General features: G+C 54.8%; 14 protein-coding genes across 23 annotated transcripts; 7 read left to right on the top strand and 7 right to left on the bottom strand.

Annotated features, from left to right (window-relative positions):
* Positions 1 to 131: 131 nt before the first annotated feature.
* On the top strand, positions 132 to 3,163 carry KVP18_002554 (uncharacterized protein; the record flags this gene model as incomplete). Of its 3 annotated transcripts, XM_067953527.1 has the most annotated exons (2): positions 132 to 1,159; positions 1,204 to 3,163. In XM_067953527.1, 2 exons carry the CDS (start codon positions 132 to 134, stop codon positions 3,161 to 3,163), a joined length of 2,988 nt encoding a protein of 995 aa, XP_067809254.1. The 3 variants fall into 3 exon arrangements, with proteins under 3 accessions (XP_067809254.1, XP_067809253.1, XP_067809252.1); XM_067953526.1 differs by lacking the exon at positions 1,204 to 3,163 and having other exon boundaries at positions 132 to 1,163; XM_067953525.1 differs by lacking the exon at positions 132 to 1,159 and having other exon boundaries at positions 1,220 to 3,163.
* A 42-nt stretch (positions 3,164 to 3,205) lies between these two features.
* Positions 3,206 to 4,093, top strand: KVP18_002560 (uncharacterized protein; the record flags this gene model as incomplete). The annotated part of the gene is made up of 1 exon (XM_067953536.1): positions 3,206 to 4,093. The coding sequence occupies one exon, from the start codon at positions 3,206 to 3,208 to the stop codon at positions 4,091 to 4,093; it is 888 nt and encodes a 295-aa protein (XP_067809263.1).
* A 78-nt stretch (positions 4,094 to 4,171) lies between these two features.
* On the top strand, positions 4,172 to 4,982 carry KVP18_002562 (uncharacterized protein; the record flags this gene model as incomplete). Its single annotated transcript, XM_067953539.1, has 2 exons — positions 4,172 to 4,562; positions 4,591 to 4,982. The coding sequence occupies 2 exons, from the start codon at positions 4,172 to 4,174 to the stop codon at positions 4,980 to 4,982; spliced, it is 783 nt and encodes a 260-aa protein (XP_067809266.1).
* A 178-nt stretch (positions 4,983 to 5,160) lies between these two features.
* Positions 5,161 to 6,355, bottom strand: KVP18_002553 (uncharacterized protein; the record flags this gene model as incomplete). Of its 2 annotated transcripts, XM_067953524.1 has the most annotated exons (4): positions 5,161 to 5,371; positions 5,399 to 5,533; positions 5,561 to 6,248; positions 6,277 to 6,355. In XM_067953524.1, 4 exons carry the CDS (start codon positions 6,353 to 6,355, stop codon positions 5,161 to 5,163), a joined length of 1,113 nt encoding a protein of 370 aa, XP_067809251.1. The 2 variants fall into 2 exon arrangements, with proteins under 2 accessions (XP_067809251.1, XP_067809250.1); XM_067953523.1 differs by lacking the exons at positions 5,161 to 5,371; positions 5,399 to 5,533; positions 6,277 to 6,355 and having other exon boundaries at positions 5,557 to 6,066.
* Positions 6,356 to 6,493: 138 nt separating this feature from the next.
* On the bottom strand, positions 6,494 to 7,936 carry KVP18_002551 (uncharacterized protein; the record flags this gene model as incomplete). Of its 2 annotated transcripts, XM_067953520.1 has the most annotated exons (3): positions 6,494 to 7,050; positions 7,077 to 7,721; positions 7,750 to 7,936. In XM_067953520.1, the coding sequence occupies 3 exons, from the start codon at positions 7,934 to 7,936 to the stop codon at positions 6,494 to 6,496; spliced, it is 1,389 nt and encodes a 462-aa protein (XP_067809247.1). The 2 variants fall into 2 exon arrangements, with proteins under 2 accessions (XP_067809247.1, XP_067809248.1); XM_067953521.1 differs by lacking the exons at positions 7,077 to 7,721; positions 7,750 to 7,936 and having other exon boundaries at positions 6,494 to 6,802.
* Positions 7,937 to 7,976: 40 nt separating this feature from the next.
* Positions 7,977 to 8,844, top strand: KVP18_002559 (uncharacterized protein; the record flags this gene model as incomplete). 2 transcript variants are annotated; one of them, XM_067953535.1, is made up of 2 exons in its annotated part: positions 7,977 to 8,669; positions 8,698 to 8,844. In XM_067953535.1, the coding sequence occupies 2 exons, from the start codon at positions 7,977 to 7,979 to the stop codon at positions 8,842 to 8,844; spliced, it is 840 nt and encodes a 279-aa protein (XP_067809262.1). The 2 variants fall into 2 exon arrangements, with proteins under 2 accessions (XP_067809262.1, XP_067809261.1); XM_067953534.1 differs by having other exon boundaries at positions 7,977 to 8,840.
* A 245-nt stretch (positions 8,845 to 9,089) lies between these two features.
* KVP18_002561 (uncharacterized protein) lies at positions 9,090 to 10,347 on the bottom strand (the record flags this gene model as incomplete). 2 transcript variants are annotated; one of them, XM_067953537.1, is made up of 2 exons in its annotated part: positions 9,090 to 10,177; positions 10,206 to 10,347. In XM_067953537.1, the coding sequence occupies 2 exons, from the start codon at positions 10,345 to 10,347 to the stop codon at positions 9,090 to 9,092; spliced, it is 1,230 nt and encodes a 409-aa protein (XP_067809264.1). The 2 variants fall into 2 exon arrangements, with proteins under 2 accessions (XP_067809264.1, XP_067809265.1); XM_067953538.1 differs by lacking the exon at positions 10,206 to 10,347 and having other exon boundaries at positions 9,090 to 10,136.
* Positions 10,348 to 10,350: 3 nt separating this feature from the next.
* KVP18_002555 (uncharacterized protein) lies at positions 10,351 to 10,782 on the bottom strand (the record flags this gene model as incomplete). Its single annotated transcript, XM_067953528.1, has 1 exon — positions 10,351 to 10,782. The coding sequence occupies one exon, from the start codon at positions 10,780 to 10,782 to the stop codon at positions 10,351 to 10,353; it is 432 nt and encodes a 143-aa protein (XP_067809255.1).
* Positions 10,783 to 10,802: 20 nt separating this feature from the next.
* KVP18_002550 (uncharacterized protein) lies at positions 10,803 to 12,167 on the top strand (the record flags this gene model as incomplete). Its single annotated transcript, XM_067953519.1, has 1 exon — positions 10,803 to 12,167. The coding sequence occupies one exon, from the start codon at positions 10,803 to 10,805 to the stop codon at positions 12,165 to 12,167; it is 1,365 nt and encodes a 454-aa protein (XP_067809246.1).
* A 1,421-nt stretch (positions 12,168 to 13,588) lies between these two features.
* KVP18_002558 (uncharacterized protein) lies at positions 13,589 to 14,587 on the top strand (the record flags this gene model as incomplete). The annotated part of the gene is made up of 1 exon (XM_067953533.1): positions 13,589 to 14,587. One exon carries the CDS (start codon positions 13,589 to 13,591, stop codon positions 14,585 to 14,587), a length of 999 nt encoding a protein of 332 aa, XP_067809260.1.
* Positions 14,588 to 14,691: 104 nt separating this feature from the next.
* On the bottom strand, positions 14,692 to 16,212 carry KVP18_002552 (uncharacterized protein; the record flags this gene model as incomplete). Its single annotated transcript, XM_067953522.1, has 1 exon — positions 14,692 to 16,212. One exon carries the CDS (start codon positions 16,210 to 16,212, stop codon positions 14,692 to 14,694), a length of 1,521 nt encoding a protein of 506 aa, XP_067809249.1.
* A 100-nt stretch (positions 16,213 to 16,312) lies between these two features.
* On the bottom strand, positions 16,313 to 17,110 carry KVP18_002549 (uncharacterized protein; the record flags this gene model as incomplete). 2 transcript variants are annotated; one of them, XM_067953517.1, is made up of 1 exon in its annotated part: positions 16,313 to 17,110. In XM_067953517.1, the coding sequence occupies one exon, from the start codon at positions 17,108 to 17,110 to the stop codon at positions 16,313 to 16,315; it is 798 nt and encodes a 265-aa protein (XP_067809244.1). The 2 variants fall into 2 exon arrangements, with proteins under 2 accessions (XP_067809244.1, XP_067809245.1); XM_067953518.1 differs by having other exon boundaries at positions 16,313 to 16,885.
* Positions 17,111 to 17,127: 17 nt separating this feature from the next.
* On the top strand, positions 17,128 to 20,065 carry KVP18_002556 (uncharacterized protein; the record flags this gene model as incomplete). Of its 3 annotated transcripts, XM_067953531.1 has the most annotated exons (2): positions 17,128 to 18,320; positions 19,105 to 20,065. In XM_067953531.1, the coding sequence occupies 2 exons, from the start codon at positions 17,128 to 17,130 to the stop codon at positions 20,063 to 20,065; spliced, it is 2,154 nt and encodes a 717-aa protein (XP_067809258.1). The 3 variants fall into 3 exon arrangements, with proteins under 3 accessions (XP_067809258.1, XP_067809257.1, XP_067809256.1); XM_067953530.1 differs by having other exon boundaries at positions 17,128 to 19,149; XM_067953529.1 differs by lacking the exon at positions 17,128 to 18,320 and having other exon boundaries at positions 19,196 to 20,065.
* A 19-nt stretch (positions 20,066 to 20,084) lies between these two features.
* Positions 20,085 to 20,376, bottom strand: KVP18_002557 (uncharacterized protein; the record flags this gene model as incomplete). The annotated part of the gene is made up of 1 exon (XM_067953532.1): positions 20,085 to 20,376. A coding segment is annotated over one exon (292 nt), but the record flags the coding sequence as incomplete, so codon positions are not given.
* Positions 20,377 to 20,395: the final 19 nt, after the last annotated feature.

Here is a 20,395-nt window from a genome sequence, read left to right as displayed (position 1 = left end):
TGGACTTCACGCCAAACGGGCGGAATCTGCTTTTTGCTGGACGTCGCGGAAACGTCGCTCTACTAGACCTAGAACGACTGGTGCCCCACTGTGAATTCCATGTAAGGGAGACGGTGAGGGACGTCAAGACCATGCATGGCAACGGGGACATGTTGGCTCTGGCACAGAGGAAGTACGTCTGCATATACGACCGTAAAGGAGCTGAGGTGCATCGACTGCGTGACTGCATGAACCCCACTCACCTCGACTACCTCCCCTACCATTTCCTGTTAACCCACACGGACGAGTCGAACTCCTTGAAGTACCAGGATGTCTCTGTGGGGAACATTCTCTGCGAGAAAAGACTGAAGGCACCTGCTACCTGCGTGCGGCACAATCCTTGGAACGCCGTGGTTAACGTCGGCGACGCCAACGGGCTTGTCACTATGTGGACGCCGAACATGGACCAACCTGTGGTGCAGCTGAAGGCGCACCGCGGGAGAGTTGCAGGCGTATGCAACACCTGGTGTGGGCAGTACCTGGTCACCACTGGACACGACAACCTGGTTAAGGTTTTCGACATGCGCAACCAATGCAAAGAGGTGCAGCGATACGTAGTGAGGCACACCCCTCACAGCCTTGACGTAAGTCACCGAGGCGTCATCGGCGTCGCGAACGGCCCTGTAGTCGACACGTGGCATAACGGCATCCTAGGACACGCCAGCAAGTATGTGGTGCACCGTGTTCCCCACAAGCAGAAGCTTTCTAGTGTTCGCTTCCGGCCGTTCGAGGACTTTTTGTTTTACGGATCCACACAAGGGATCGCGTCCATGATCGTACCGGGCTCCGCTATTGCCAACGTCGATAGCGTCAGCATGTTCAACCCCTATGACACAAAAAAGATGAAGCGCGAGAAGTTTGTGAAGGCTCTGCTGGATAAGATTCCGGCGAGTCTCATCTGCCTGGACCCCAGCACTATTGGCCAAATCGACGAGAGCGGGGCAGCTCTTGAGGAGCTGAGGTCGGCCAAGATGGAACGAGTGGTACAGGCGATTCCCGCAGGCAAGCCGCGGGACACTTTCGTACGTCGCCAGAAGCACATCGAGCGCCTGCAAGAGGACAAACCAGAGAGTGACAAGAAGAAACGCAAGAAGGATGCTGGCGCGCTGGGCGTCTTTCTGTGAGTCAGCATCAACGAAATTTACACGCTCAACGTGTGTGCAGTGTGCCTATTGACAACATGCGCGTAGTTTGGCTTCTGAGCTCCCTCGCGGAGGGACTCCTGCCAGAGCTCTCTCTCTGGTCAGGAAACGTGCAGCAGGCCCCCCGCCGGAACAGCATACGAGTGGACCTCCGCACAACCCATATGCAGATCGCAGGGTGCTCTGTTCACCAGGACTACTTTCACCGCGAACCGCAGTGGGCTCGTTTTCGCGAAGAGCTCACGACCTACCTGGACTTCCACGCGGATACGTTTGAGTTCTTTGCGGATTGGTGTGCGGAGCCGCCTGACAAGCACGCCTTTGATTACTCGAGCTTCTCCCACAAGATAGAGCAAAAGTACGCCTCTGCCTTGGACAGATTTCCGTTGACCAAGGCGCTGATGGGCTACTTGAGGCGGGCCATCAAAATTCGTGAAGCCCAATACTTCTCACAGCTCAACTCCATGCTCGTCGAGGATTTCGGCCAGTTCATACAGATAGTGACTGAGCTGTTCCTAGCGTCCCCGAAGACGTTTGAGCCTTGGGGACTACCTGATAAGGCCGACGGCAATTTCATGGACAAATTAACAAACCTAGAAGGGCTCGCCGATATTCCGTGTGACAGCGCAGTCAAGGGCACCGTGATCCTCTACAGGGACGCTCCCTTCAGACAGCAGGTAGCGATGTTCGTATCGCGAGTTGACAGCGCGGAAGATGTGTTCCTCAGCTGGAGCGAACAGATGAACATTGAGAGACCACCAGTCGGGGACAAGCCAGCGGACAAAGTGAAGGAAAGGCAGATCAAGCCAGGAGGGCCGTCGGGACTGGTGCCGACCGCCGAGGAGTTGAAGTACATCAGAGCGCGCATAGACCACGGAAAGGCATTACATTGGGGAGAGCTTCAGCGAAAAGCCGTCAAGCGTCTGGACGATCTGCCCCCCTTCCGTTCGTTCAAGCCGGAAGGCGACGTCGGTGACACGATTCGGGTGACCCTCAAGTACGATGGAACTCACAGCTCCGCTTCTAACGTAAAACTGCGTACGAAATCGCGGTTCTCGAAGTCGCTGCTGGTCGGACCTCAGCTTAAACAGTGGCTAGACCGGCAGGGAGCCACCCTGAGCGCGCTGTCCAGCGACACTCTCCGCCCGCGGTTTGCGAAGGGCGTGGACGTTGAGATGGTTCTGACACGCGATCTGGTTTGCTACTGGAACGGCACAGCTCACGCCATGGAGGAGAACGTGTGGGCAAAGCCACTAGGTTTCAAATGGCCCGACAGCGACAAGGACCACGCGGGAATGATGCATGTCATGACAACTATTGACCAGACGGCCACTCTCGCGGAAAAGCAGGAGCTTGTGCTGAAGTACATTCGGAAGGGTCGCGACATCCGAGACTGGGGTCTGTGTGACTGGCAGCAAGCGGCATCCAGTCCTGAGGGCATCGGCTTGCGAGAAGTCAAGGCAGTCTTCCCCAAGAAGTTCGATTTGAGTAAAGACTCAATGGCCATCTTTCCCCTGTGTCTGGGACACTACCCTCTCGCGACCACCGTTGCATTCAAGTCTGAAATACCGAAGGCCCTCGCCTTGCTTCGTCCGTCCAAGCGAGCTTTTTCCCTTCTACAGACTCCCAGTGTCTCAAAGAAATCGGATGCTTACTTGTACGCCCGGAGTCCTAAGAAACCAAAGCGCAGGACCAGTCGGGCACCTTCGCTAACTGTGGCTGTGTCATCGCCCCCCACACCCCGTAAGCCTCCGAGCGTTCCGAAGAAGGCCTCAAAGACGCCTGAAGAGCTCGAAGCGGAACGGGTGGAGATGGAGAACGTGGAGCTGCTGCAGAAGCTCAAGCAGAAACGCATGAAGGCCGCGGAAACTCCGGTCGAGGACATCCGGTACTTCAGGATGAAATGTCGAGCCAAGAAAGGCGAGCTATCTGGGTTTTCGCACCCTAGAAGCATAACAGAAGAAGAATATCTGGCGTTCTGAACCCCACAGGAGAAGGTTACATTTGTCACTTATTGGATAAAAATGCACTACAACCCTCCTGTGCACTGCTGGGCGGTTCAAAATGGCGCCCACGGGCCCGAAGTCGAGGTGCGCCACCAATCAGGGGCGTCCCTGCGCATTCTACTCCAAGCGGCGCACATAACGTCCTGGACGACACCAGAGGGATACGAGATGCTGTATATGTCCGAGGGGGCTATTTACAAACCAGGCGTGGAAGTCAGGGGTGGGATTCCCATGTGCTTTCCCCAGTTTGCTTTCGAGGGCCCTTACCCCGACCACCACGGAGTCGTCAGCGGTTCGCCCCACTGGAAATTAGTACATGTTGACGACGTCAAAGACTATATTCAGGTGACCTTCCTGTATGCCGACGGGTCTGAGTCCGAAGCGGCAGGCATGACTGATCAGAAGTTTTCTCTAATCTACCATGTCAGACTTGAAAGCAAGAAGCTGCATATGAACTGGGAGGTCGTTAACAACGGCAAAATCCCCGTCAGGTTTACGGGCGCCATTCACACACACTTCAGTACACCGAACGGCGTGGCGAAGTGCACTGTGAAAGGACTGAAGGGAGCTCGATACTTCGACAAGGTCGCCGGCGAGGACAAAGTTTTTGAGGCTGAAGCTTTGACTTTCACGGGCGAGGAGCAAACGGACTACGTCTACAAGGATTCGCCGGACGAGTTACTGGTGGACAACGGTAGAGACAGAATACGTTTCGAGAAGACCCACTGGTCTGACGTTGTTGTTTGGAACATCGGGCAGAAGGATGTCGGTAACATCGAGCAGATGCGTCCCGACGACTGGAACAAGTACGTGTGTGTGGAAGCCTCCTTGGCGCAGAAATCCCGACTAGTAGAGTTGGGCGCGGGGTGCTCATGGAAGGCGTTCCACAGTCTCGCTGTGCTTTGATGTTGATAATATCCTCAGGTCGTTGGCCGTTTCGTTGTGTCCACAAAAACTCCTCATTTCGACGTGTAGACACCTCGCATGCCGCTGTCGGGATTGGTGTGGCAACTGATGTCAGAAGACTCCGAAGACGGGCCGTCGTGGGAGTCTTCGACGCCAATAACCACGGCCGTGGCGTCCGTGGACTCGACTATGCACTCAGCCACCATCGCCAAACCGGGAGCTCGCTTCGCGTTCGCGCGTAAATTCCACGTCTCTTTCCTCAAACGTCCAGGCAAGGCCGGCCGCAAGAACCCTGAATCTGGACCACTGCTTCCTCCCCAGGCTGCGTGCGTCGCAGGGCGTAAAACCCTGGTGCTGGACCTCGACGAGACCCTGGTGCATAGCAATTTTGAAGGCAACGCACCGTCGTTCACGGTTCAGGTGAACATCGCAGACGCCGTTCACAACATACATGTGGCAAAACGGCCTCGTGAGTTACTAAGCTTGCAGTTACACAGATACAGACTGCTTCCTCGAATTCTGCGCCGAGCACTTCGAGGTGGTAATATTTACGGCGTCAATGGAGAAGTACGCTAGTCCTGTAGTGGACGTGCTTGACCCCAATAAGAAACTTTTCCATGGAAGGTTATTCCGCCAGCACTGTACTCCCCAAGCCGACAACTTCGTGAAGGACCTGAGTGCGCTTGGTCGAGAGCTGGCGCGAGTGTTGATCGTAGACAACTCGCCTGCCGCGTTTGCGTTCCAACCGGACAATGCTATTCAGATTCTAAGCTGGTTTGATGACCCTGATGACAGAGAGTTGCTGGACCTGATCCCTATTCTGGAAGCGTTGTCTAGAGAAGACGACATCCCCGCAATAATGCGCCGAGCATACCGTAATTTGACATAACGCATCACGACGTCGGCAGCACAGCCCTTTTTGTCTTCTGAGTTTTGACTGCTCGTCACGGCTTACCCGTCCGCTCTGCGCTCCGCGACCGCTTACTAGGTTCTCAAAGAAGCCACGTAGGTTCTCGTCCTTCGCTGCGTTGGACTCGGGGCCGCTGCGTAGGGGAGATACCCTGCTTTCACCTCTTGGAGGGATCTTTTTTGGTGCGAGTCATCCTCGATTTAGGAAACTGCTCTGCCAGCTTCATCAACTCCTCCTTCAAAGTGACTACTTCCGATTGGTCAAGCACCTCAACCCGATGCGAACTGCTGCCGGAGTGGACCGTTGCATTGACCAGGTTCTCGTAGGCCGCATCGAATGTCTTCGCGCTGGTGTTCCCAACCACGATGCTGGTTGCAGACCCGAGCTGGTCTCACTCCAACTTCTCTTGACTGTCGTATCCTGAAGGGATGAACAGTGCGTCCTTTGCCTCCTCGTCCGCTTCGTATTCCAGCGCCCAGCCATACAAGCGGTGGAGGAGATACTGGTAGAGTGTCACGCTGTTGGTGTTGCTGTGCGATGCGAAACCCATGTCTCACGGGCTCACGCTGCTCGTGTAGATCAACGCAGCTCCGTAGGGCAAGCACAGACGTCTGAGGAAGGCAGCTACGATTGCTGCCTGTCCCAATGTCTGCTGAGAGTCCAAGTACGCGCATAGGTCGCTTTTTGTGACGACAACGACCACGGGAAGCCCCAGATTTAGGAGAAGTCCATGTTCCTTGTTTTGATTCATGGTCGACTCCTGTGACACGTAAGCCTCCAGTTGACTTCGTAGAGCGTCCTGTTCAGCGAGCGGCGCGTTTTCACACAGTCCGTGACTAACGCGACCGGCAGCTTCCAGAAAGGCCCGTAGCTTCTGACGAAGTTGGGGGGCTTCCTCCAAGCTTAGGCAGATAATGATGGCGGCGTGCTGCAGGCTCTCCGGTCCGATGTCCTGCTTCAGCAGCTCAATCGAAGCGTCGTCAGTTACGTTGAGTAGATGCACGTGGACCTTGCCTTGCTCGCCGTCGGGGGACACCACTTTGAAGTAGGCGAAATCTACCATCCCCACGCCGTAGGACTCCGCTAAGAGGTTTGCCTCCCAAGCCTCCCACCCAGCAAGGCCGGCGACCTCTAGCAGCGAGTTTACCAGCGACCTGCGGCCTGTGTCGCGATCCCCAAGAATGATGAGATGGCCAACCGGCGGCCCGGCAGACACCTTTCGTGAAAGCAGATCGCTCCACTTAGCTGAGTCAAGGAAGCCCGTCACCCTTACATTCCCCCTGCACAACCGAGAGGCTCATGGTGTGCTGACTCAGCATTGCCGTTCCCAAAGTCTTGAGCCCGCGATCCATTGTGCGACAGCGAGACAATTGCTGGTTTGCTCTCATCGTCCACATCTCAATACACACTGAACCAGCCAAGTACCCCACAGTTCAAACAGTGTGCGAGCCACCCCACAGTTCTCAAAAAAGATGCTTCAAGTTCGTGATTCATTCACCCATGTCCAGACGGTCACACAGCTCTTCCAGGCTTTCCGTGATACTATCTAGCGTGGGCTTCTCTGCTGGACTCGGCTCCGTCTCTCTATACGCCTCTCGACGCGCCTTTCGTCTGGATTTGGCAAAGAATGGGTCCTCGGACCGGTAGGGGCTGGGTGACGAGGACAGGGAAGGCGTTGTGTGTGATGCCGCCCTCCAGTGCTTTATCAGAAAAAAGACAAGTGCCGCTAAGAGCATCAGCGGTGGCTTGACGGCGATCTTCTCCCAGAACGACCTGTGAGAGCTCACTTCCTTTTCCATGTGGAAGTAGTACGATTCCAGTTGGTTGGGGTATACCACCACCAATGTGTGGGCGGACAGTGAATGCAGCGTCAGCAGCGGATGAAGTCCAAGGGGTCGGGTAGGCAACGGATCTGATAGTTGACCTTCGAGGTGTAACTGGAAGCTTTGGGACGCGCCGAACGGCGTCGTCACAGAGAGTGGCTTGGTCAAGTCCGCAGGGACCAGCGTCAACAAGTCGGTGGTCGTGTTTCTTCGAGACTCGAGATCTGTGTTAAACGAATGGAGTGCTCACGTTCACAAATGTTGGTACCGGAGCCACTACTAGCCAGACGGTATTGCCGCAGGTTACCGCCTTGAAAACCCACCCAAAGTCGGTCGTCCTTGACGGCCAACGACTTGACTTTGAAGCTGGAGGGCCACGCGTGAGCACATAGGTTCTGGTCAATGACACGAGAACGGAAGTTGAGAATGTGGAGTCCCGCCTTGGTGACGGCAAACAGAGAAGCCTTGTCTTTTGGAAAGAGGCCAACGATCGGCGATCGGAGATGAGCAGTCCAGTAGGTCTGCCCTGTGTGGTAGTGCGCCCTGACTTCACTGCCAGTGGCCACGACCACGAATTCCTTGTTGGAGGCCAGGCATATAGAAGATACGGCGCTCACCTCGCGCCTTGCCTCTGCGACATGCGTCCATCGCACCAGCTTGAGAGACCTCTTTCGTACGACAATGCGAAAGGTGAGCACCTGCCGATCTGCCACAAGGACAGCCAGGGTGCCGCAGGGAGACGGTTCCGACACGTACAACCGCTGGATTGGGTTGTTGATGCACGGGATCTCTGTGCTGCTCCCACACTTGAGGTACGCCGAAGCCAGTCTCTGCAGTCGCACGGGATGCCAGACGTCGAGAGAGAATGCCGAAAAGGTGGCTACAAGGCCGGACACTGCATCGTAACACCAGCATAGTCCCACGTCCAACGGAGTTGAGTTCCAGAGGGATGGAATGCGATCCCCGGATCACCTCCTCGCCAGTTGACTGAAACGGCGACGGTACCGGGCACCAATCCGCCACGCCAGCCAATTGGTTACGAATAGCGAAGGTTTCGGTTTCAGGCCATCCTAGGGCGAAGCCCACCAGCGGGAGGAGGTAAAATCGCATTGATTTCGGTAATGCTGTGAAACAGAGACCAATATCGGTCATGGCCGATGGCAACAAGCGTCGCTTGCGCTTCGATCCGGCGCTATTTGAGCAGGAGGCCTCACCCAGAGGCAAGGCCGGCACCACTGATGCTCTGGCGTTCAGCCAAGACCGGTCACCCAGTCCAAAGAAAACACCTCTGTCCGTTGTGCTGGCATCTCCACCGGCAGGGGTCCATGAGACGAAGGCTGTGCGACCCTCCAGAGTACACAAGAAGCCAAAGAAGAGGCTGCACTTCGACATGGTGCCGCCTCCTGACACGGTCAGCTCCGGCGAGGCGCGCCCCCTGAAGGCTCGATTCGTATTCATGCGGGATTCGAACGAAGATCGAGTCGCTGACGAGGAATACCACCCGAGGGCCTACTCCGGTATGAGCGACGCAGACCTGATATGGGCCACCCGCTACTTTCAAGCCCCTGCACCCTACGGCGGCGTCGTGTTCAGAGGGGACTCCAGCGATCCGACTATGGAGCTGAAGCGACTCTCCAAGCTGCTGAAAGCCCTTACGGCTCTGAAGCGCTTTGAAGAAAAGCAGCTTAGGGAAGTGCAGGCGGCCCTCCACCTGGAACTGGCCGACCTCTCAGCGATCGACGTCGGCCAGTACCGTCGCTACAACTTGCGGCTGGGTGCAGCGATAGGTATCTTGCTGCGCCTGCAGCGCAGGCCCCAGAGACAGGTTCGCATCTTCTGGAGGGTGGGTCGTTGCCAATGTTTAGAGTCAGAATCTGCAAGTGCTGGTGGCATCGCACCGCCAAATTGGTGCTGCGAAGTATATCGCCGTAAGAGCTCTGGTGGCGGGATTGACATCCCCTCTGGCACGCGTGTACGAAACCGCCATCTGGAGATGGCATCTGCGCACACGTGACTGATTTTAAAGATAATCGATGCATCACGAGCGGCACCGGGACTGGATGAGACTGTGCTGGTTCTACAGGTCTGTGTATGTGCTGGTGGGAATTCTCTCCTCGCGCGAACGACTGTGGAAGGCGACGGCGCTGGCGATGCTTAAACCGTTTACGACAGAAGACAGTGAGTCCGACAACAGCATGGAGCTCGCAGTGGTCTTGCCGCTCCCATCAGAGGAGACTGAGGTAGCCATCGTTTTGGAGGAGGTTTAGTTGCCATGAACGCCGAAGTTCGCGGTCCACTCCGAAAACCTGGTCAAATCACTCGCGGATAACGACTGCGGCGTGTTAACAAGGGCGGCCCGCAGGTGCTTAATACCAGGCACCGCTGGCTTCAGCTTCAGAGAGTCGACGGGAACATCCTGGGCCCCTGAATCTGAGCCCGAGCACGCCTCCCAGAAGTCATCATCAACCTTTCGGAAGTGAGTCGAGCTTTCACATTCCCTCAGGGGGGAGAGCATGGTCTCCCTGATAAGAATGCCGAGATCGTTGCAGGTATGTCCTTGGGTCCGCTCCGCCAACCACGCCAGCTCGGCTTCGGAAAAATTGAGACTGATTTTCTGGAATCCTTTCGTCAGAAAGGCTTTCCTGGCGCACATATCGGGGATAGGGACGTGTACCCGCCTCTCAAACCGCCGGCGAATGGCAGAATCCAGTTCCCATGGCACATTCGTAGCGCCCAAAATCAGTACTCGGCAGTCGACGTTCTCCTCATTGTCCAAGATGTGGGTCATTTGCACCATCATCTCGGTCTTTATGCGTCTCGTGGAGTCCGTGTCCTGTTCGCTACGAGTGCTGCACAATGAATCTACCTCGTCGATGAATATGACAGACGGCGCCCGCTCCTTCGCAAGGCAGAACATCTGTTTGATCAGCTTCTCACTCTCGCCCTGCCACTTGCTCACTAAATCCGAGCTGGTAACCTGTATGAAAGTCGCCTCTGCCTCGTAAGCCACCGCACGTCCAAGCATCGACTTTCCCGTCCCAGGCGGGCCGTACAAGAGCACGGCGCCCCAGGGCCTGATACCGTTGCGAAATACTTCCGGAAATCGCTTGGGCAGCACCACCACCTCCCGGAGCACGCGCTTAGCTTCGTCTAACCCAGCCACGTCGGCCCACTGTACCTTGGGCTTCTCCACCAACACGGTGGATTCCAGAGCTCCACGCAGCTTAGAGGTGTCTTCGTCGAGCGCCTCTTCCAGGCCATTCTGGATGTACCCCTTCAACAATTCGGCCCGATCAATGTAGACTTGCATTTTTTGAACGAGCTTCTCTCGTAGCGTTTTGTTAGGCTGATCTGCTCAGCGCCCCGATTCACCACTCACACTTTACCAAGTAATGCCACACCTCCAACGCCGCCTTGTACGTCTCGAGTGCCTCAGCGAACCGCCCTTGTTCATCGGCGGCTGTGGCTTGCTGAGACAGGTGGATAGCTTTCTGCAGCTTGTCCTCGATATTGAACGCCATTTGCTATTTTTTCTTTTGCAGTTGGTGTAGCAGCTGAAGTCTTTTGCGAACAGCGTCGCGGCCCTTCTTCTCCACTTTCATGTTCATGCCCAGCATCTGGTTGTGCTTCTTGCCGTTGATGTGATCGAGCCAGGACTGCGAGTCCTTCAACAGACAATCACAATGCATGCAGAAGAATCCCCCTTGTTCGTTTCGTGCTCCGTGAAGGTTGACCGTTTTGGTCTTGTTAAGTTCGAGAGTCAGGTCAACACGCTCGTCGCGTGTACGCAGAAAAGTGCGCTGATTGGCCGGAATCTTCGGTTGGACCCGTTTTACCGAAAGGTCCACCTCATCTCCGAAGGTCTTTTTCTCCTCCGCTACACGAGCAAAGTGATCCTTGTCCCACACCTTGCGCCCTAAGGCGTCGGTTTTTTCAGTTGTCTTGCTGCCAGACATCGCAAATGCAAAATTGGAAAATGAAAGGAAGGATTGGTAGGGGGTCCTCTGACCTCCTCACTAAACCACTCAATCGTTTCGTGGTTTTGGGCATCTACTCGTTCGCTCTCGTCGTAGCTGGCCCTCTTCTGAATAATTGGGCGCCTTTAAGAGCCGTACTTGTTGCGAACGGGGCTTATGCTGAATCTTGTGACCCTGACGATCCGACGGATCCGGATGGCACTTGTACAATTCAGCAGAACCTTTTAGCTCGTTTACCTGTTACAGGCCAGTCGCTGCAATTCGCCTTCGCAGTCGTCGGGGGACTTTTTAAAGATCGACTTGGTTCTCGAGTGGCAGCTATTGTTGGATTCTCCACGCAAGCTTTCGCGTTTCTGACCATAGCGTTGGCTAGCGAAAGTTTTGATGGTTACTTTCTCGGGTTTGTTTTCCTAGGCGCCGCCTCCGAACCCTTGGCCATGAGCCTCATGGACGTCGCAAATCGTTTTCCAGGCTACGAGGCCACGGTCATCGCAATGCTGGGCACCTCCCGCTCGCTTTCGTTCTGGGTTGCAAATCTGCTCCAGCTACTGTTCACTTCTGGATGTACGTTCATGTTAAGCTGGATGATTTTCTTCTTCATCATCGTCATTGTGGCGATTGGTACTGTGTTTGTCATTCCGGCGGAGGGCTACAAACCCCAAAACGCGGACATGGATGCTACTGCCGAAGAGCGGCCCCAAAACCTGCTGGAACGTATCGTCGACAAGCGGATGTGGGGACCTCTGACGCACCCGACCTACGTTCTCTTCGTACTGTACTTCACTACTGTCGTTTTTAGGATGGGTTTTTTTTCTGCTAGTTCGGATACTCAGATTCCCGACGCACTTCAATTCTACGGTCTCGCTGTACCATTTTCCTTCTTGCCCTGCCCACTCTTCGGCTTGATGGCGGACAAGCTTGGCCACTGGTTCATGATACACATCGTAAACTTTTGCATGCTCGGCATGTTCATCTGTCTGCTTGGCGACACGGAGTGGTCTCAGTACGTCGCAGTAGTGCTGAATGTCTTCTCGATAAGTTTTCAGTCGAGCCAAGCCTACACTATTATCGTCAAGACGGTCCCCGACGCGTTCGTCGGCAGACTTTTGGGACTGTGCTTTCTGACAGCTGGTCTTCTCAGCCTGTTCAATTCCGTCATCTACAACGCCACCAACGAATCGAACGGCTTCGAGATTGTTGACGGCGTTTTTATTGGCGTAACTCTGACAATGACAATTGCCATCGTCATGATGGCCATAGCCAACCGAAGACGCCCAATGATGTTAATAATCGAGGATCCTCTGGAGACGACGCCGGATGTCGTGGTACGGAGCGAAGCTTCTAACGAGCAGGGATTGGTTTAATCCCTGGTGGCGGTTTTATTCCTTTAAATGTGAATGTCGACTTTGAAATATGTCGAACCGTGAAATCATACGGTTTGTTAATAAATAAACATTCAAACATACGTTACACTATCATCAGCTGCTCATTACGCGACCATGCTGAATTCAGTATCCGGGTCGAGGAGCATTCCAGTGATTGGTCGTCTGGGTCGTGGCGGGATCGCGAACCTCAACCGGCGAGGGAACTCACGAACGCCATGTTCTCCTCGATGTTCCCCGTAGTTGTACCGGCCATTTACAAGCCCTGCAAAAACCAATGGTAGGAGAACAATAAAGTTCATCTTCGATTCTATTAATTTCGCAGCTTCCATTCAATGTGTGGGCGATTTTATTTGGATTTAGGCATGCAGAGCGCGAGCACAGGCTGGGCCCCGATGCACCTCAAATCGTTAGAGAGCTTCGGCACTCCCCGTGGCCTCCCCTGACACGTAACCTTCACACTCGCTATTGCGGATGAACCCCTGAAGGCATAGCTCGTCGGGACCTGCTTAGTGGCCCGCCGGAAGTTTACGCCCTGTACCTTTCCCGCAGCGACGAACACAACAACTCAACCAATCGACTCTCTTCTGACTATAATCGAGGATCCTCGAACACCGAATACCTAAATTGTCTTGGTACGGAGCGAAGCTTCTAACGAGCAGTCATTGGTTTAATCCCTTCAGCTAATGAAGTTGCGGTTCCGGTTTTATTCCTTTAACTGTGAATGTCGACTTTGAAATATGTCGAACCGTGAAATCATACGGTTTTTTAATAAATAAACATTCAAACATACGTTACACTATCATCAGCTGCTCATTACGCGACCATGCTGAATTCAGTATCCGGCTCGAGGAGCATTCCAGTGTTTGGTCGTCTGGGTCGTGGCGGGATCGCGAACCTCAACCGGCGAGGGAACTCACGAACGCCATGTTCTCCTCGATGTTCCCCGTAGTTGTACCGGCCATTTACAAGCCCTGCAAAAACCAATGGTAGGAGAACAATATAGTTCATCTTCGATTCTATTAATTTCGCAGCTTCCATTCAATGTGTGGGCGATTTTATTTGGATTTAGGCATGCAGAGTGTTGTGTTCGTCGCTGCGGGTAAGGTACAGGGCGTAAACTTCCGGCGGGCAACTAAGCAGGTCGCCGACGAGCTATGCCTTCAGGGGTTCATCCGCAACAGCGAGTGTGGAGGTTACGTGTCAGGGGAGGCGACGGGGAGTGCCGAAGTTCTCCAACGATTTGAGGCGTTCCTGCACCGGGGCCCAGCCCGTGCTCGCGTGTCTGCGGTGTATTGTGCGCCTGTTGAAGTTTCTACAAAACGAAGGGGGTTCCAGATCCTTCCAACTCAACCAATGGACTCTCTTCTGAAAACTGCAGTCAGTGAAATCACAAAATTCTAATGGCCTGCGCAGGATCTATATGGAACAGTAACTCCTGGCATTGGGAAGAGAAGAACCTGACGCCCTTCGTCACGTCAGCATTCGAGGAGATGCTGTCTGAGTGGAATGAGGCTGGCGTTGCCCTCCACGACGTTAAGGTTAAGGGTGACGCGTCGTCGACAGTCCGCAAAGGCAGGAAGATTCTGTGTTTCGAGGTGAACATCGAAGCCCAAGTTTCTCATGGAGAGGACTCTGGTGGCATCAGAATTCTTGAACTGGATCAGGACTCCCTAGACGACTTCGAGGTTCGCGTCGTTGGCTGTTCTGCTGACTTGAAAAGGTCTTTGGCGCGTGGTGAGGCCCACAAATCTCTGTCACAGCTTTTCAAGCAGTTTCGGCTGCGACTCGATGAGATGACCAACGTTGACCTGAAAAAGGACAAGGAGGCCCGCGAGCGCGAGCTCGCCAAGTCGTTAGCGGCCCAGACTGCCACCGGCAATATGCAAGAGCAGATTCTGGTAGAACGAAAACTCGAAGAGAACGTGCAGGTTGAGGCCCATGGGTCCGTGTGGAACGCGAATTCCTACTACTGGGAGGAGCGGCAGCTGACGCCCTGGGCGGTGGACACAATGAAGAATGTCTTCGAAACGGCGAAGGTGAGCGTGGGGGAATTTGAAGTGTCCTTTTTCGATGTGAAGGTGCAGGGGGAGGCCTCCTCCTCAATTCGGAAGGGGAAAGCCCTGGCAGTATTCGAGATGGAAGTGTCAGCTGGATGGAAAGCCGTCCAGCGAGACCCTAAATTAGGTGTGGTCTGCGATCTTAAGGGCGATCTGGTTCTCCACGACTACAGTACAGACGGCTACGAGGAGTGCCCCGTGATACTGTCATGCCTCGACACCCAACACGAGCTCCGGAAGCAGGGCGCTGACGTAATGCAACAACGCTTGCCTCAGGCCCTCCGAGCTTACCTCGAAGTGCACTTCGTTGCAGCCATGTTGGATCACGCCAAAGCGCTATAACATTTGAGACGTTAAGATTGAAGATGCGGTTGAAATCTCGGCGATGTCCAAATGGCTTCAACGTTTCAGAGTCGGGTGGGAACTAATCCACCGTGACCGATTAATTAGAGTGTGGCCGTTGCAACCATTGTTAAAAACCAAAAATACTTCCATGGCACGCGATACGCCTCGTTGTCGGGAGCGGACAGAGCGGCAAGACGGCCCATGTCGAGGACGCCTCCATTGCCATCCTTAACGGTTAGCAATCCGTAAGGGGAGGCTTCCCGCACCAGCGCTTTCAACTGGGAAGGTTGATGGAGCGGAAACAGTGACATCGACTGGGCCACGGCGGCAGACACGAGTGCCGCACTATAGGAAGTGCCGCTTCGAAAAGTCAACGCTCCCTGAATGGATACTGGAATGTAGACTCCAGGCGCGAAGGTGTCGACCACGCCGTAACCGTAGTTGCTGTGGAAAGCACGTCTGGCCTTAGGGTCGGAGGACCCCACCGAGATGATGTTGTCCTGTGGGTAGAGCGCTGGGTAAACTCCAAACTTGCCCTTGCAGTTGAACCTGGTTCCGAAGTTGCAGCCATCATTACCAGCAGGCGCCACGACTATGTGCCCAACATCGTTTAGCAGACGTATTGCGTCTTGCTCTGCGAAAGACGTTTTGGTTCCGCCGTACGCGTGGTTGCTGATCCGTATCTGGTCACTATGTTGGTACAGATACTCCAGACCTTTCAAAATGGTGGTCGAGGTCAGCCTTCCCTGAGCATCAGCCACCTTCAAGCACACCACCTCACATGTCTGGCAAGTACCTGTGAGACCCTTAGCGTTGTCGCTGACAGCGGCGATCAGCGTCGACATCTCAGTTCCGTGGTTCGCAATTACGGCCTCCCCAACGTTTACCGACACGTCAGGCGTGTCTGCTATGAAGTTCCAGCCAAGGTTTGTCGCGTAGCGGACGTCGCCAGTGTCATTGCAACCAGTGTCTACTACGGCGACCAGTACTTTAGATCCCTCAGTCCATGTCCAGGCGCTGGTCCAGCTCATGCCTGCGTTGCCCGAGAAGTCGTCCACAGAGCCCAGATACCACTGGTAACGGGTCCAGGGGTCATTGTGGGCTCCCGCCCCAGCCCAGTGCATCGTTTCGGTGTTTCCCCTGTCGGTGTGTCCCCATATCCGACGCTCCACCTCTTCCTCGACGCCCTTGACACACGCGTTCATAGTGATCAGACTGTAAAGCAAAGGCATTAGCGGGTCATCATCTATGAGGTCGAGTCCAAGCCCTGGAAGGTAGTGGATGGACGCAGACCACCTTACACTGGACATCAGAGCAATTCCTCCCAGGACGTACCCAAGCACCTCGTCCCGCACGGTAACTCCTGTGGCTTGAACGCGACTGGGCACCTCGCGGCGCTCCTCCGCGAGTCGGTCACGGAACAAGGCGGAGGCATACGTCAGGTCGGAAAAGAGGCTGTCAATGAGCTCGGGGGTGGCGTCGTCGAGCAAGGTCATTTCCAACACTGTGAGGACGTCAGATAGAGTGCCGTGGGAGCCGGCAGTTGTGAGGCATTCCATGTCCCATCTCAGAGTGTATGTTGCCTGTGACCATGCTAGTGTGGTTAATAGCGTGGCCAGCATTACAGCTTAATAATTTGAAGGGAATAGTTTATTTTGACTCAATGCATTGCAGCATTGGCGAAATCTTAACGACTGCGGAGTGCGGTTCCTAGGCCATTGCTCACGTCGGCGCAACGAGTGTTGAGGACAGTGCTTGTGCCGCCAAGCTGAGTCGCTTTCCCAGAATGCTTGACATGTACATCCCCAGCCACACCAACCCCAGCAGGCAGAACACTGTGCTGTGCAACTCGATAGTCGTTATCACGTACTCTTGAGGGTCTGTCTGGACCTTGGCATCTGGAAGTGTGAGCTGCTGCACCTTAATGACCAGAAGGATGCACATGGCCAACGCGTAGAGGTCGCAGGCCGCCAGCCGCACTCCTAGCGGGGCGGCAATGCCCAGCATGAATAACAGCACGCTGATCAGGGTCAACTCGGCCGGGATCCACTCCATCTGCGTCATGTCCGGAAGCAGCAACCACGCTATGATTCCTAAGACGCACCCGACGACCATCGTTATCGACAGCGATGTCAGCAGCAGTCCCGCGTCACAGCTCCAGTAGGCGTACCCTGTTGAGACGCTCGTAAAGACCGCTGAGTTGAGTATGTACGCCAGGAGAAAGCTACCGGGCCACCTGCGACTGTAGGCCGGCGCTAACCAGATCACTAAAGACAGGATGTAGTTGAGTACCATAGAAATCAAGATCAATGGAGGGACAAGCCCACGCCTCACGATTTCGTCATAGAGTCGTCGATCCGCTATCATCGTTGCCGACGCCGCCAGAGAAATCAGAATCAACACTAGGAGAAGAAGAAGAACCTTGGCGGTTCGTTTTCGAAGGATGTCCTGTCTGATCTTGTCGTATAGTAATGGCAGCCTCTCAGCGCGCGCGCGCTGATCTTCCAGCTCTCTCTCCATGTGCAACGTGCACACAGATGAACTGGGACAGTCAGGTGCACGACAGGTGCAGCCTAGAAGATCTCACTCACGATCTGGTGGACCAGACAGGATTGACCGTTGCGCTGTGGCGTTTACTCCGTCGCCTACTCTCCAGCTCAGACTGGTTGCCATATCAGGAGTACCTGACAACACTTCTGCTTCAGCCTTGCCCAGCCGAGAACGGACTGTCGGAGCTGTTCGAACAGCGAGTGCTGACCTACGAACGTCTCTTCGACTCCTCCATCCTCAACCTGCTTCGCGGCCTTCGTACGCACGACAAGCCCAATGGGGTGACTCGGACAACCCTGCGGAAGGCCAAACTCGACAAGAAACCGGTACCGTTTATGTCGACTCGCAATTTGTGCACACTCTCCGAGCTGGGCGCTGGAGGGGGCGGACGTGTCTACAAGGCGCTGCTCAACGGCCCAGTCCTGGGCCCCTCCAGCTCCGCAGCTCAGCTTGTCGTTTTGAAGGTCATGAGTGACACCCCGTGCCGCTCGAATCCACTGCTGTTGGAGCGCATAGTCGACGAAATTTCGCTCCACGAACGACATCCAAGTCCTGGGGTCGTCCGTATGCTGGGGAAGTTCGGAGCCCGACGGAGCTCCGTCACTGGCAAATCCGAGGTCGGTCGTCTGGCTTGTCTTGTCCTGGAGAAAGCCAACGGAGGGGATCTCGGGACTCTACTACGGCGCAACGTCTGCCTACCTGAGTACCAATGTCGGTGCTACTTTCGTCAGGTTGTTCTCGCTGTGGCTGGCCTCCACCAATCTCGAGTGGCTCATAGGGACATCAAACCGGAGAACATGCTGCTGTTCCGCACCGGAGAGTCGCCACTGCAGTGGCAGGTAAAGCTATCTGACTTCGGTGCAGCGGTTGCCGTGACTGCCGAATCGGCAACTTCAGACCTCATCTGCGGCACGATCCCGTATACTAGCCCGGAGACTCTCTCCGGGAGACCATACGAGCCGCTAGGCGCTGACTTGTGGTCTTTAGGCGTTGTTCTGTTTGTAATGTGCCAAGGCTACCTGCCGTACGATGCCCAGGAATCGATTCAGAAGGCATTGTGGGCTTTTTCGAAACCTCTGGATGTGCCGAAGAGGAATGCACTCGGCGTGGAGCTCTCGCCGGTTCTGGTCACACTACTGAGGGGACTGCTGACAGTGGACCCCATACGCCGGATAACTATGTCGGAGCTCTCAAATCACCAGTGGTGGAAAACGGATCTTGGGAGATCCCGTCATCATATGTGCAGTGGAGCAGGTTTCAGTTTTAGAGTGTCTCAGGAGTCAAAAGGCCGCCGTAATCCCCCACATGCCTGTACTGCGACTGCTCATCGTCAGTATATGTGTATGAAGGAAGCTTTTGGGACAAACATTCCCAAGAAGTTTCTTGACGACCGTCATCTCGTACGCCTGGTGACGAGGCCGGTACCCGCTGTCACCCCAGCACCCGCTACAGCGTCACTAACCGTTGTCACTCCAGCGCCAACACCCGCTACGGCGTCCACTCCAGCACCAGCACCCGCTAGGGCGTCCACCCCAGCACACGTGACCAGTCAAGCGCCAGCACCCGCTACAGGGTCTACCCCAGCACTAACCGTTGTCACTCCAGCACCAGCACCCGCTACGGCGTCCACCCCAGCACACGTGACCATTCCAGCGCCAGCGCCCGCTAGGGCGTCCACCCCAGCACACGTGACCATTCCAGCGCCAGCACCCGCTACACCACCAGTACCAAATAACGCACCCACCCCACCACTCTTTTTAGCGTCCACGCCTTTTCTGTGCCAACTCCAGATTCCGACGCACGGCTACCTCGACAAGACTGTATTGACCGATTCCACTGCCATGCCTAGCGCAGAGTGCTTAGCACGCAAGCCACTGCCGCCAGCGAGTTTGAAACCTGCAGCGTTGCCGCGCTGGCGGCTTGCGGCAGAGGACATCGAAGCAGGCGTAAGTTACCCGTCTCAGTCAGGTTGGCGGTCGAGGTGGCAGGGTTCACTATTACCCAAATGATGTGCACCAGCCTTCAGACATTTTTAGATTGCACGACATTCGCAAGATGTTGAACCCCGCAATGAAAGTGAAGCACGGAAGCTCTGCTGATGCTGCCAAGGTGGTCCTGGGATCTGCATTTACGACAGGTTATGACCACTACGACTACCCTCCGAAACGTGACCACTATGACTACCTTCCAAACCGTGGGCATCTTCCGCAACCTCTGTACGACACGCCAGCTCTTGGCAATTCAGCGTTTGATTTCCATTACGTGAATGCCGGCCAACTAAAAGAGAGCCCTTACACGGACATAGCCACAACCACCAGAGATAGTCCCTACATGGACATGACTGGAGCCAACCCATTGCGGTCTCCCGCCAGAGATAGTCCCTTCATGGACATGACTGGAGCCAACCCATTGCGGCCCGTCAACCCATTTCCCAATCTGATGCCCTTCGGCCATACCCCCACTCGGAACTCTTCCGCCGACACCGACATATACTCTACGCCCAGCGACCTGGGCATGCGGCTCAGATCCGTCACAAGCCGTGACTCCGGCTACGTTGACGCCACTCCTCCGCCCACAGGGCCCAGGGATGAACTTCCATCTTACGTCTCCAATCGAAACGCATTTGAGAGGAGCATGGGAAAATATAAATGGGAAAAGGAGGAAAAGCTTTTGAAACAGGCACGAGAAAAAAAGGAGAAGACCTCGCGAATTATTGCTGAGCTGAGCCAAGGCGATTTTTCAGACAAATCCAAAAGGAAGCTGCAAACCGCATTGAACAAGCGGGCGAAATACGAAAGTCAGATCCACCACATTGAAGCCTCCCTGCCAGAGCAAACGAGAATGCGATCACCAAAGAAAACTCCAGTTTACTACACGAGAACGGAAAGCAAAGCTTCAAGCGTGGATTCGGATGTATTCATCTAATGAATGAATTGATAAGCGATTACACACTGGCAAGCACGGCCACAAAAGATTTGTCAGGCGCTGTCATGCCTGGCAGTACTGTCTGGACCACGAGCTCGTCCGCTGGCAGTAGGTACAGCAAGAAGGTTGTCTCGTCGCTGGACCCCTCTGTAAACCGTACCACTCCCGCCTTCTGCTTGGTTTTGAAGTATGTGATGTACTCCTCAAATGCTTGCTCGTAGGCGCTGTATGCCTCGTGCTGGTGACTCAGATTAAGCCGGATCAACGCTACACCTCGTACGTCCTTCTTGGCGATCTCATCAAATGCTGACCTGTGTAGAATATTGAGGT

This window comes from the organism of the source record quoted next (genome assembly GCF_019968955.1).
Source record: "MAG: Porospora cf. gigantea A chromosome Unknown PgA_NODE_371_length_20395_cov_348.377, whole genome shotgun sequence".
NCBI classification, from domain to species: Eukaryota; Apicomplexa; class Conoidasida; order Eugregarinorida; family Porosporidae; genus Porospora; species Porospora cf. gigantea A.
This window is presented reverse-complemented; position numbering and strand designations above follow the sequence as displayed.